Consider the following 13,937-nt stretch of genomic DNA (forward strand, 5'->3'; position numbering starts at 1 on the left):
GAAGCATTCAAGGCCAGGCTGCACGGGGCTGTGAGCAACCTGCTTTAGAGGGATGTGCTCCTTCCTATAGCAGGGGGTTGGAACTGGATGGTCTTAAGACCAAGAAACTAAAAGTGCAGGTCCCCGTAACCAATGTTTTAGGAAACACTGTCCTTTCTTTCTAAAAAAAAGTAACCTTCTCTTTTTATAAGCATTATTCCCATGATGTCTTTCTTAGTAGTCTTCGTACTCCAACAGGTGGGACTCCTTCAGCTCCCCCATCACTCATCTCTTTTATTTGGCTTGGCACTAATTCTAATGCAAGAGCTACTTTGTCTCTGTACAAACTATAAGGACATTCATCTAAAGTGGCACTGGCTCCTCACAGAAATCAAGTTGGCCAAGGGGGTGCCCAGGAGAGCCAAGACTGCTCAGTTTCTCTGTGCCACACTCAGAAGCAGATCCAGCACATGCATGCTGATTACAGGCCATTCGTTGCACTCAATGCGTAACCATCAGCTTCACACCCACAAGTCTTTGTTTGCTGATTAACAGGGTGGAAATCAACTCCTTCGCAAAGAGATTTGTTTGGGATTGCTACGGATAACTACTGCATTGCAACAAGGCAGACATTTATTTTTCCACTGTTTTTTCTAATTGAGACTTTCTGTTTGCTACCACAAGGTTGATTTATCACAGCCCCCTTGTATCACTGTTATAACACCTTCATTTTCCTGGGAAAAATCACAGTCCTGGGTAGCAGCAGTAGGCAAGGATGTGGTGTAACAAAATTCTCATGCATTTGCAACCAACGCTGTCACCCAAAGCAGATAATTTTGTCCTCCTTCTTTATCCCTGTTTCCCCTTGCTTCAGCATTAGTGATCATGTGGAATCATAGAATGGCTTGGCTTGGAAGAGACCTCAAGGTTCATCAAGTTCCAACCTCCGTGCCACAGGCTGGGATGCCGATCAAACACTAGGACAGATTGCCCAGGGTCCCATCTAACCTGGCCTTGCATATCTCCAGGGATGAGACATCAATAATCTCTCTGGGCAATTTGTGGAAGGCTCACCTGATTTAAAAGCAATAAGGAAGGGACACATAACAATTAAGTGAAGTGAGGAGCTAATTCAAGGCAGCATACAGCAGTGTGCCCGTGAAGCCAGGCATGGGAAGTAGCATAACTTCTGACCCAGGAAAGACAGCACATCTCAGTCACAGCTTTTTATCTGATAATTACAAAATAGCTAGCTACTGACAACTGCAAAATGACTCCCAAGCCCAACGGCTTAATAGCTACGGTGTATTACTTACAGTAAGAGGTCTAGACCCCAAAATCGACCCTGTGACACAGAGCTTCAGCAAATCTCAGTGCTCTCATTAATCCAAACTCAGGAGATTTCTCTCCAGCACCATAACTCTCAAACTACTTGCTGGAGAACACTCCCACATGGATTAAGCTGCTATGTATACACTGTATGGTCTTCACACTCCCTGAGCCTGAGGAACGCACTGTCTCTGAGCACACTGTTTGTGTGGCCACTCACACACGCCCAGTACAGTGCTTCCAGGGATGCTTCATCGTGCACCAATGCCAAGTTCCAGACAGGGAACGCTTGCCTGAGTGTTAGGGAACTTTTTGGTGGAGAGCGAAAGGCATGAGAGCATCACTGATTAAAAATCAGTTACTTCAAAGGATTTTCTACAGGCTTTGCTATGGACTGGTTGGAGATTCAACCTAAGTCTTTCATGATTGCTCTACAAATTGGTGTTGACAAAACATCCCTAAATCAGAGGTAACTGCATGAGAACCATGCAAACAGCATCTGCAGAGGTACAGCTCAACCACATCTTCCTCATTACCCAGAAGATCCCCGCTGGCACAATGCACCCATTTGCCACTTATAAAACTGCACATTTTTTCCTCCATGACTTCAATCTGCCCCCTTTACTTTCATTTCAGTTTTTTCCCTTGGTTACTATGGTTGTGTTTCAGGAAACTATTAGGCCACCCAAGATGATGCCTGCTACCAACAGGTCATTACAAAAGCCTGAAATTAACTGGGAAAAAGATATTCATACCTAAACCCCTATCTCTGGCAATAGACAAGGGCCACCATCAGCTCACCTTTTGGAAGGGTGAACTTATCTCACATAACTTCATATGAATGCAGTACAAAGAGGCTAGGAAGAAATAGAGAAGGATTATCCATGCTTTCAGCAGTCCTAACAGTCATTCACTTCTGCAAGCATTTGCCTGCAGTCGTGGGTTTGCATGAGCAGCCTTGTACAAAGCAGGCTAAACAAGCAATGACTGCAAACGTAAAAAGACAAAAAGTACTACTGTTTGCATCAGCTCACAGAAATACTATGCTTGAGCTCTGCACAGAGTGCTGCTAGTATGCCTGCATGTAACCTCCAGCACAGTGCAGTGAGATCATTCACACCTGCCTCACCCGTAGTAGGAGATGGAAGGTGAGGAGGCAGGGTATCTAGGAGAGGCAGCACTTGCCAGATGCTGCCAAGATCCTGTTTATTGGCAAATGAAGCCTCCTGAGCCCTAAACAACCTTCCCAGAGGAAGACAGAGTTGCAACTGCCATATGGGGAGTGGGAAGAGGATGCCACTTAGCAAAAGTGGATTAGAAAATACATGCACAAACACACACACGCTCACACACAATTTGTTCTGCAACTGTGCTGAATGGCGACATCTATTTCTTCCTTTTTAAATAAACCTTTTACCATACAGCTTATGCAACTTTCTAGATGGCAAGCACAGATGACAGATAATCCTAAAGAGAGTAACACCCCTCACGCCCCTTAGGAAACTGGACAGGAGGAAGCCTTGCCTCCTAGACAAGGAACTTGGTGAAAATTCAAGCCACCAAAATTTGAACCCCTGAAAGACACAGCTGCAAATTAGTAATTTAAATACAGAAAGGACCGTGGTGCCAGCTTCACAAGGACAGAAGTCTGCACACAAGTACTTTCTAAGCAATTCTGAGTCTTACATAGAGAAAGCATTCGATGCAAACTCACGTCTGCACTTCACTTCAGAAATCTTATCATATCCTTCAGATCCCAGATGCATATCCCCAGTCACGTTATGCTTTCTCCCACTTGAGCAACCAGGAGTATTTTCTGTGAAATGCTTTTGTCCACTATCTCTCTTTGCTTTCCTTCACTCAGCGCTAGTGCTGCTGTCAATTTAGTGTAGCCTCTTTAAACGTCCTGCTTGGAGTGCAGGCACTGATTTTATAGGGCTACATTCTGGCTGGAGCACTGGCTGGCTCCATAGCCAGACAGATAATAAAATACATCAGCACTTAGGATTTTCAAAAATGGAAACAGGCCATCTATCTATTTTAGCTTCAAGTTCACACTGAAGTTTGATTTACCACACTAGTAACATATTTTTCTTATGGGTCTATTTTGCTACATGGGACTACAGGACCTAATGAAAACTCACGTCTTGCCTAGGAATTCCTAGCTGTATGAAGGGTCGTTTACTGAGGTCAGGAGTGTTCACGTAATGCAGAAAGAATAATTTCTTCCACTACAGCAATTACTGGCAAAAATCAATGACCCCTGTATAGCTGGAGGCCAAGATAAGTAAATGCAATACTGCTCTCTAGTTTTAAAATTCCCAGAGCCTCAGAGGTGTGCCTCCCTTTACATGCATTAAAGAGAGATATCTAGCCATCTAGACAAGATTCCTATCAGGACATCAAACCTCCTAGCATTCTAAGGTCAAAAAATTTACTTTAGCTAGCTTTGAGATTGCCTAATTGACAGAAAAAACCTCCGCGGATTTCATGCAATTCAAGTATAGTGCTCACCTATATGCTACGCTAGTGTTATGAACAGTGTCAGACAGCTCGGGAGACTCTTCAATCACAGAACTCACTGTGCAAAAATAGATCCGTTTGATTCAGAAGACTCAGCTCTCCTGGCTTCTCTCTCCCCATATCTTTTCAGAGCAGTGGTTGCTGAAACCACTACCTTAGTGGTCACTGACTTTTTTTTGCAAAGGACATGGGCCCTGAGGAAGAAGCAGATTAAGATCACTGTATTTATGGTGTGCTTATTGCTATTCCTCATTTTTTTCATTATTACTGGTTTTCTATAATAGAACTAGGCTGTGAAACAGACCTGTTCTACCCCTTCGTTAGCAGTGCACTACTTTTAGAAGTGCCTTATTGCTCTGCTAGGGTTTTTTTTCCAACTCTTAAGCCAAATGTGCAATGATAGATTTGGCAGCCACACTCTCAGCAGCCACCCCCAGTCAGCTGATAGCAGCATCTCAGCTGCAGGAGGATGCAAAAGCTGTTCCCTACCCCTTCTGAGACGGACGACACCGACGTTAGACAGCAAGGGAGGGTCTCAAGGAAGCTGCAAGAGCAAGTTCATCTGTATTTGCAGCAAACTGTAAATCTGTAATTCACAATTACATGCTCTGTGAATGGCAGCAGAGATCTGCATGCACGGAAGGGACTGCGTACCCATTGCTAACCTCTTACACCAAGCAGCTTGCGCTATTGAGCAACTTCATTCATTTTTAAATTGTGGTTCAAAAGGATCTGAAGTGAAAAGCTTATCCCTGCATTTGTTTTTCAACTTGGCACAACATTACTAGCATCGCTGAAGTACAGAATGGGACTCAGCAGCAGCCAAACCAGCAGCCTGCTGATTAGCATGCCTCAGTGTCTCAGTACTGTGTTCAAGAAAGGTTTAGAAGTTGTACAGAGACACAGTTTAGTGGGAAATACTGTTGATAGGTAGACAGTTAGAATGGATGGTCTTTTCCAACCTTGGTGTGATTCTATGATCCATCCGACATTTGATTTACAGACCCCAGAACCTCACTGCTGAAATTATATATTAGATCCCTAAGCCTAAAAATGATTTTCAGTAATGTGTTTGCTGCTTTGAGGCCTCAGGAAAGCTACTAAGGGAGCCAGGACACTTTTTTAGGAAGCAAAAATGCAATCCAAAACATATTTGATAAAAAGAAGGTGGGGTAATGATGGTTTTTAACTGCAATTTTATTTTGTCTCAGAAGCATGCTGTAAGTTTAAGAGTAGTGAACAACTACTCTTGTATTTGTTTTTGTTTTGAATCTTTTTTTTTTTTTAAAGAAAAGAAAATTATTCTCCTCTGGGGCGTGGTTTTCTCTTCTCTTAAACCTAATAAGCTATATATTGGAATGACCTTGTAACAGGTTTCTGCGGCTCTTTAATCACCAGTGGCTGCTAAATGAAGCGTATCTATTTTCTCTGTTACATTACTGACAACCAGGTCGTCAATAGTAAGTGCCCAGGAATATTTCCATGGCAACAAAAAGCATTCAGCATTGCAACTGTTTTGTGCCAATTTAGCTTTAAAATATTCTATTGTGAAGAGAAATATGGTACATTAAGTGAAATAAAGTCAAGATGCAATGTTCTGAAAGAATATAAGGATAAACAGGAAACACATATTTTGTAGAAATGATGAAAATATGCCAAATGCAAGGAAAAATGCTCAAAGCTAATACTGATGCTACTGAATGCCTTTGCTGAATGTCAGCAAGTCCATATGCTCACTTACATTGTCACTTAGGGTTAGATAACAAAGCTAACAGAAATAAGGCTACCTCAAACATCTCTTGATCATTTTAATCCACGACTGAAATTTTAAGTTCTCAAGGTATTACAGGCTCTCTGCATGTCTAGGTACCATCACAAGAGTTCATACTCTTGATGTTAGAGAATGAATTTAAAGGAAAAAAAAGAAAATATAAAGAAATACATGAAGCACAGAAAGCATGTGTGTGTTGTGGAAGATATTTTCAAATCACAGTTCAGCACCTTTTCTCCATTATACAACTTGGATAGTTTTGAGGAAAAAAAGGCACCAGGTCAGCCTTCAAGCAGCCAACTTCATGACTGTCATGTCTCCAGGGCACTGGATGGCCCTCTGCATAGTGCAGAGCAGAGATAAAGAGATAAAAGACCACTTTTGAGCATTTACAGTGACATTCCCTGTGGCGTAAAAAGCTATGCAATGCCTTCTGAAGCGCTTCATGTGGAAGCAGAGAGCTCCAGGCTGCATCAACGAAGGTGCTGGCAAGCTCTATAAAGACAGCCTCCTACTCCACAACAGCTCCAGACAGCCTACTAAGAAGGAAAGCTAATAGGTAATAAACAAGAGCCCAACAACAGCAACTTGGTCACCAGCACCAGCCCTCGACTGGGAAAAAGTTCACAGCAATTCTCTTCAGCTGCAGTGACAGGTCACTCCAGTACCTCTGAGTGTCTCTCTACTGTGAGCCCATCTCATCCATCTGCATGCTTTTAAGAACCCTGCTCTTCAGATGTCCCTGCAGATAAGACAGCAGGTGAAAAACTGCTTTGACACTGACAGCGGCCCATTCTTGGCCCTCAGCTCTCTGAGAGCTCATGACCTTTTCTCCCATCCACTGTGAAAATAGGTATGGGTCCAGAGATACAACAAAGACCTGCTGGTCACCACCAGAACACGTCTAGCATGTACTGCTCCCCAGCCTGCTCTGAATAGCTCTGGCAGCCCCTGTTGAGGTTCTTCTATGACAGGTCCTGCAGGAATCAGGATTGCGCATGTTCAGCCTGCTCCAGTGTACCTGTGCTCTGGACACTAGATCTAAACACTCACTAAACTCATCCCTTTGGCTTTGACTTGGTGTTTGTGAACAAACCCCCAGGGAAGGACGTTGCACAGACACTGTATAGGAAAAGCCTGGGGAACCAAAGGGTAGAGAGTCTCCAGGGTGCCTTACCAAATAAATTGTGCTCATTGCTTTGGAACATGCTTGTCCTGGCACTTGGCACCACTAACAAGAGACTGGCTCCATACCTTCCTTTCCAGTATTTACAGACATTGATGAGATCCCCCTGAGCCTCCTCATTTCCATCTGACCAGTCTCAGATCTCAGTATCTCCTTCTAGGAAAGCCAGTCCAGTCCCTTCATCATCTTATTATACCCTGGCCATGACAGTGCGAAGAACAATAATAAAGAAAGGAGCTAATTTTAACATCCAAAGAATGCAGTCAAAGTTTATACCTTCAGCCTGATATTCCTATCAAAAGCAAAACCAGAAAGCCTGAACTTTGACAGCCTACACCGAAAAGGCTGAATATATAACACTTCCCTAGAAGTAGAAAGGTTCTTGTTAAAAAAACTCCTGATGAAAAGCTCTTGGCCATTTTAAAGCAAATATTTTAATAGCTTCAACTTCCTATTTCAAACATTTGGTTGGAACACATATCTCCATTTGTTTTCTGTGAACCAGGGAACCTCTGCCCACATCTACAGTGGTACCTAGTGAATAAAAGCCCAGTGGCTGAGATTCAGCCTGAACATGAGTACCTGAGAAGCTGTTCATGTCACTTAATGATCAGAAGTCATAGTTAGGTCTAATTAAAACTGAAAACACCAAATTTATTTATCCATCCCATAATCTCCTGACTGCTATCCTTTTCATTTTAAATCAAAAAGTCTGTGGTGGTGGTGGGATAGAGGGAAAGTGATTTGGGAGCCTTTCATCCATAAGATCATGAGATATGACTGGCTTTTTAGTAGAGCATTTCGCAGCACATGGCACAGTAACATCTTGAGGCTGCTGGCACAAACAAGATTTGAGATTAAATACATATCTTTAATAGCAATGATGAAAAGGCAGATAGTTCTCAAAGCAAAGGCTTAAGGCTAAACACTCCCGTCAAAAGATCCTGTTACCTGAAACAAAACAGTGGGCATAGAAAAATGTTCTGTGCTGCTGCAATAGGCTCTGATTGGTATCTAATATACAACATTTAATTCTGAAAATTTCCACTAATTTCAATTAGATCAGTTTCATGAATAAGAAAAGAACTGGAAAGAGAAGAGGGAAAAGTTAGATTTTTCTCTGGGATTTTCAATGAGGTTTTATTTAACAGTGAGAAACAAAGACTACACTAAACAAAATGAGCAGATATGCTACTACATCAAATCAATACCAGAGATGAGAAATCTAGGTGCTTGCTGGCTGCTTACCTGCAAAACTTGCCTTGTATTTATTAATTTCTAAGGCGCTATCCATGCTGATGCTGTAATCATGACCTCTCATCCTCACAGAGGGCTCACTTTCATCTTCAGAGATAGTAGGAAGCGGCTGCAGATCTTCGTTCATCCAATGTGATCCATTGGCAGCCAAAGGCCCGGTCCTTTCGATACACTGCTGGGGTAAGCTGGTGGTATTTTTAACCCATTTTTGCCTCTGCAGACTCATGTCAGAACCAAAGGGGAGGGCCTCTGAAGCAAGATCACGACCTGCAAAGTGACCATCTTCTCTAGGGCACGTGTATTCCTCATCCCACAGGTCTACGTGTCTTTCATCTTCTGATTCCGCAGAATAATCCTCATGAGCTACTCCATTGCCCTCCAAGCCCCGGTTTCTATCTTCTTCTGACTCACGACCGACTCCACTCAAATTCAGCAGTGAAGCAGATATAGAGTCTCCTGCCTGTTGGATAGCTTCGTATATTTGGGACAACCAAGAAGAGAGTGGCTGAAGAAAACTCTGAACAGCCTCAGATGCCATGGTTAATACTATGACAGTATCTGGAGATCAGCTGTTCAGTTTCACCACCATGTCACTTATGATTCAGAAAGCTGTAAAAAAAAAAAAAAAAAAGGGTCATAAGAGGTTACTGTAAATTGCTTATCCATCAACATATTATCCATCTCAAATGTTTAGAAAAAGGTATAAAAGACTTCATTGGGAATGCTACTGGAAATCCAGAAACAAGGGACAAACTGCATATTCCTGGAGAGTTCCGGAAAGTTTCAGTTCAGTTAATAAAGGTACCATAAATACACAAACACGGAACATGGGAGAAAAGTACATAATCTAAAGCAGAAAAATTCTTCTTGCAGTTCTCAAAAGACCTGGAAAAGAAAAAAGTATAGTACAAGCTTCATACAAAAAATCTAAGTCTCCCAGATCTGACATCCACAACTTCAGCAAGTTCAGAGAAAATAAAGCACAGAAAACCTGAGGACAATAATGCTTTCACTGATTAAAACTACAGGTCAAATGCTTCCAGAACAAGCCAATTTCAGAAAATCTCCTCACAGCTTGTAGTAAAGTACAATCCCACCATGAATCAGTATCAGCTTCCCAGAAACTCAAACAAGATATTCCAAAGCATTCTCACTGAAAAGGCATCGAATAAGCTACCTTCTTCTGCCACTTTGTCCCTAAGAAGGTAGACACATCCCTAGGCCTTCATGGAATTCTTTAGGGAAATCACAATTTACCAGAATTATACAAGTCGGTATATTTTAACAGCTGATTAAGCACTGTCACACCTAGCGCAACCACAGTGCTGTAGAACTGTAAATGTTAAGCTTTTGAACTGAGATGCTCTAAGAGCCAGAAGATTTCTGGAAATGGGGGTAGAGGCAGACTCCGCATATTGTGTGGCCTTATTGGCTGTCATAACCTGCAGAAAGCTAAGGTGCCGTTTCTGCCCAGCAAAATTGCCCAGAACACTTACCCACTGTATAGTCAATAAATACAAAGATGGTATAATTATGAAATAAACAAGAGAGTTTGGCAAAACAGATTATAATGACAAAAAGAGGATGGAAAGCTTACCTGCGTCCTAGGCTCACTGTAAAACTCCAAAAGAGGGATCTCTAGAAGAAATCCTTCCCCACTGGTAGTCAGCTCTTAAATGGGTCTAGGAGAGGTGCAGCCAGGCTCCACCCCTTCCAGCAGCACAAGGGAACTGCCTTCACCTGTGCTCCCAGGGCTGACTCATTGCTCGCCTCAGGCGGTCAATCAGAGGTTCAGGCCATGATTCAGCAGTTCCCATACACTCCACCCCTTCACGTGTGAACCAATGATCAGGTTGACTAACGGGTGAGCTTTTCCTAATACAGAGATCCGCTAGATCGCGACACTTATACAATTTCCATCGCGACACATGTTGGTACAATTCAAGACGAGTTATGATCGGTGAACGTCCATATTCTTTTATGGGCCAGTGCTCAATGATGTTACTGGAGGCATGCAGTCATGAGGTGCAGATCTATCCTGCAGCGCAGGTATAGAAGTCTGCAGGTGCAAATAATTAATGATTTCACTATGCACCTGCAGCAGAGCCCATGACCTCGTTGCCACACCATGCTGTGACACTAGAAGAAATCAGATCTCAGAAGACATCTATTTTTGTCACATGACTGTTTTAGAAGGATGCACTTTCTTTGCAACTGCCAAGAAAACTGCACCAACAACTTCTTCTGCAGTTTGGACAGGTTGCTGAATCCAGCCTTCCACAAATGCTGCTGTCTTTGCTCAGACTGTGAGACCTCCTGAAGTCAGAGGTCTGTCTGGTTCATTAAATCTAATATTTTCCAAAATAGGATCTCTGTGACTGCATGTACAGATACTACTGCCATCAAAACATTAGTATTAATACTGTGTGAATTTTCAGGAGGTACAAATGAAAATATTTTCCTTGTCTGTAACACTTGCTATGCATGTACCAAAGAGCCAAATTCAAAGGTGCAACCTCAGACTCCACTGAAGCCAGTCATGTCCTCCAAGTCAAAATATACATGCAAAATCCTTTCCATGTCAACAGCCATTTGTCACCATGGGTACAAAAACCAAACTTCGCTAAATAGCGATATGAGAAAGCAACAATATTCCATTATTTTTATTTCTCAAACTGAGTGCTACAAGAAGGGCATAAAGAAAGCTACAGATCTGGAGCTACACTGGAGTATTAGCTAAGTCGTATTAGTAGTGGCAACTGTGTTCTTTCAATGTATAGGAGTGAGAAACATCTGCAATTACTGGATTAGGGGAATGAAAGTAGAAACCTGCAAGCAGAAATTACAGAACGTTCTGTAATTGAGCTGTTGTCATTCACTGGCTTGTATGAACACAGAAAAGGAAATCACAAGTTCAAAAGGCTGGAGAAACACCAGCTTACACTACACTGGAACCCACCCACTTGTGCTGTCAAGCTGCTCTTGTAAAGCAGTCCCAATAGACTGAGTCCCATCCTGCCTGCAGTCACGCTACCCAACCTGCAGGAACTGAACAAGCCAGGGTCAATCAGGGCAATTACTTGCTTGGAAATTAGCAGTGGGAGAGCAAGTCTAGCTGCCTAACACAATTAAATTATTTTAGAAACATTTTGAGAAGTCACCCAGTTACTGTTACTCCCTTTTCCCCCACACATGCTCCACTGCAACACAACTTACGGAAATTTTTGTACTGATGGTATGGAGCACCATCAAGACGCACAAGCAGTGCTGATGGGGGACCACAACTGTAAATGGCAAATGCAGTGGGTGATGAATCAACTCCTTGTTATCTACCTTTGTACACGCCTTTGTACACACAAGGTACTGAGCCCTGGACCACCGTTAGCTTGCAACTTGCCAAGGACAATGCAGCCCCAAAGCAACTGCTCCCTTACCATCACGGTTACAAAGCTCAACCACAGTTTTATTCATTCTGTGGTATGCTGTCTTTCACAACTTAACACACCATGGAGGAAGCCAGTTTATGTGCATACCAGACTGGTACCATCACACAGCACCCACACTGCTTGTTTTTAAACATCAAGCCATGCCTCAGCAAACATATAACCGTCTCACAGTTACTTGTGACTGGTTTCAAGCTACTGGCTGGGCCCAGGCTTTGCTGGCAAAGCAAGGTCAACAGGCAGTACTGCCACCCTTCCTGCTCTTGACTTTTACAGGTCTTGATTCCCTGAAGCCTCAGCTACTGCAGATGAGTGGCTTACATCATAACTGCATCCCCATTTATTTATTTTAAGTATGCCACCAACACCAGAGGCCAGAACAGGGGCTGTGTAGAGCAGCTTGAGAACATGAATTGAAAAAGCTCTCAAGGCTGATGAACCAGAAAGGAAAATGGAAAAAAAAAAAAAAGAAAAAAAAAGAAAAAAAAAGTTTCTTCAAATCTCCTGATGATTAAGGTGACTTCACATACCAGGAAAACGGGATTAACATTGTGGTCAAGGCAAGGCAAGGTGTAACTGGAATAGTTTTGTATAAAGCACTGTAAGAAAACCACAATTTCTTTCCTGGTCTCAGGTCACACCACTATATAAAAGTGTACAGTACAGAACAAAGCAGGCATTTTTCTTTTTTGAGTCATAGCACTGAAGCACACAGTCTGACACAGCTCTTTACACAAGGGTTTGTCCAGCAATGCCGAATGTTTCTGTGAAGTTCATTTCATTTGTGAACTTCTGAAGCAAAGGGCTCAGCAACTCAGTAAATACCATCTGTAAGAACAAGATCTCCACCTCTTCTTAGTCATGGAATTCACACTTCATGACAGGTACCAAACCATCAGAGCAGCAAAAGAGGTCTCACACGAGTCCCCAGTGATATATCAGGCCTCTGTTTGAGGAAAGGGCCTTCTTCCTTGCGCAGGTAGCCATTCCAAGGGGAGATTTCATCCCCCACACACATTCTCTCACCATCTTTAAGAACACTGATGCTGGGAGGAACAACTCCAGCTGACTCTGCACGTGGCCAACATCGTGGATCTGTATCACAGCAGCCAGCTCAGCAATCCTCCATGCCATCATACACACACTTGGGTATAGGCAAGCAATCCCAATATGTGTGAAGTTAACTATGGTAGACTTCTCTTACTAAAGCATTAACCAGATTCTCCATCCAGCTCTGCAGCCTGCTCTAAGCTCGCCCTTACAGTGCCAAGTATGTCCAAAATCCAAACTGACAATGTCCAGACAAGCTCCAACCCCAGCAGCAAAGGGTCTCCTGCTGCTAAGGAGTAACATCAGCAGCAGCACATCCTCGTGCAAGGGATTACTAAGGTCAATGAGGCAATCAAGAGCAGGATCCACAAAAGCCTCAAGTATCAGAAACATTATCCATTGTGTCCTAGCAATTAAGAGCCTTTGTCTTGGAGTCTCCTAAAAGGTTTACAATTATGGCATCATTTTCACCAACATCCTTCCCTTATCTTGTTTCTCTCATAAGGACACAAACTGTGCGATTACAATTAAATTAGGAACAAAACAGACAGATGCATCGCAGAGTCATGATGATGGAAATGTCTATTTCATTGTCACTTAACCAGTTCTAAGTTCAGGCTCTTTACAGAAAAGACAAAACAAAACGAAGACTTTGGCAGTTTACAGTACATCACCTGAATGTCAGTTCATGCACCTGCAGAGTGCAAAGCAGGCAGAACTGCTTATATTTCAATACCAACCGTCTTTTTTATTGGCAGGTAAGGTAAAAGTCAGCTTGATCCAAGGACAGGAGAAAAACATCCGTCAAACCCAGAAAAATCTGTGCAGGTCACCACTGTAAAGTTAGATTTATCCCATTGTAGAAGTTATGGTCATGTCAAATGCAAAATGCATTTGTTTAGACAGTTATAAAACCAATAGTCATAGCAGAGCAATATGTTCTAACCACTGCTAAATCCAAATGTGGAGCAGTGATTTCCCCAGTTAGTAGAGAACAGCAACACCTGTAGAATTAGGATCTCCTTGTAATAAACGCAGCTCATCAGAAAAGGAAGTGGAGAACAGGAAAAGTGATTTTTTTAATTCACTTACATTTTTAAACTACTAACCAGTAAGTTACATGTTACAAACACTCCCATCCTGCTCCTTTCTACCCAGCAAAGTCAGACTGAATTTGAAACCAACTCTTGCTTGTCAGCACTCCTCTTGGGAGAGCTCCCTCACTAGGAACTACTGCGCCAGAAATTGGCTTTCATGGCTTCCCAGCCCAAGCTCAGGCTCCACCTTTCTGCACTTGCCATACGACATGCTATGGTTAGCACTGTCCTCTTTAATCTGTCCTCTCATACTGCTGTCTTTTAAAAAGCATTAGCATTTCCTACATGAATATTCTGTATTG

At 42.6% G+C, this 13,937-nt stretch overlaps 1 protein-coding gene across 3 annotated transcripts in view; it reads right to left on the reverse strand.

The window, feature by feature from the left end:
* Nucleotides 1-13,937, reverse strand: part of SYT16 (synaptotagmin 16) — a 98,764-nt gene that overhangs the window by 35,091 nt on the left and 49,736 nt on the right. For 2 of the 3 annotated variants that reach the window (XM_085225797.1, XM_085225795.1), the window contains exon 3: nt 8,037-8,654. In XM_085225797.1, the coding sequence (XP_085081923.1) occupies nt 8,037-8,583 (547 nt within the window). In that variant the 5' untranslated portion in view covers nt 8,584-8,654. Of the gene's footprint in view, nt 1-8,036; nt 8,655-9,642; nt 9,769-13,937 lie in introns of those variants that run through there. The other variant, XM_085225796.1, reaches the window with a different exon arrangement.

The sequence above is a fragment of the Meleagris gallopavo genome, chromosome 5 (assembly GCF_905368555.1).
Source record: "Meleagris gallopavo chromosome 5, MGAL_WU_HG_1.1, whole genome shotgun sequence".
NCBI classification, from domain to species: domain Eukaryota; kingdom Metazoa; phylum Chordata; class Aves; order Galliformes; family Phasianidae; genus Meleagris; species Meleagris gallopavo.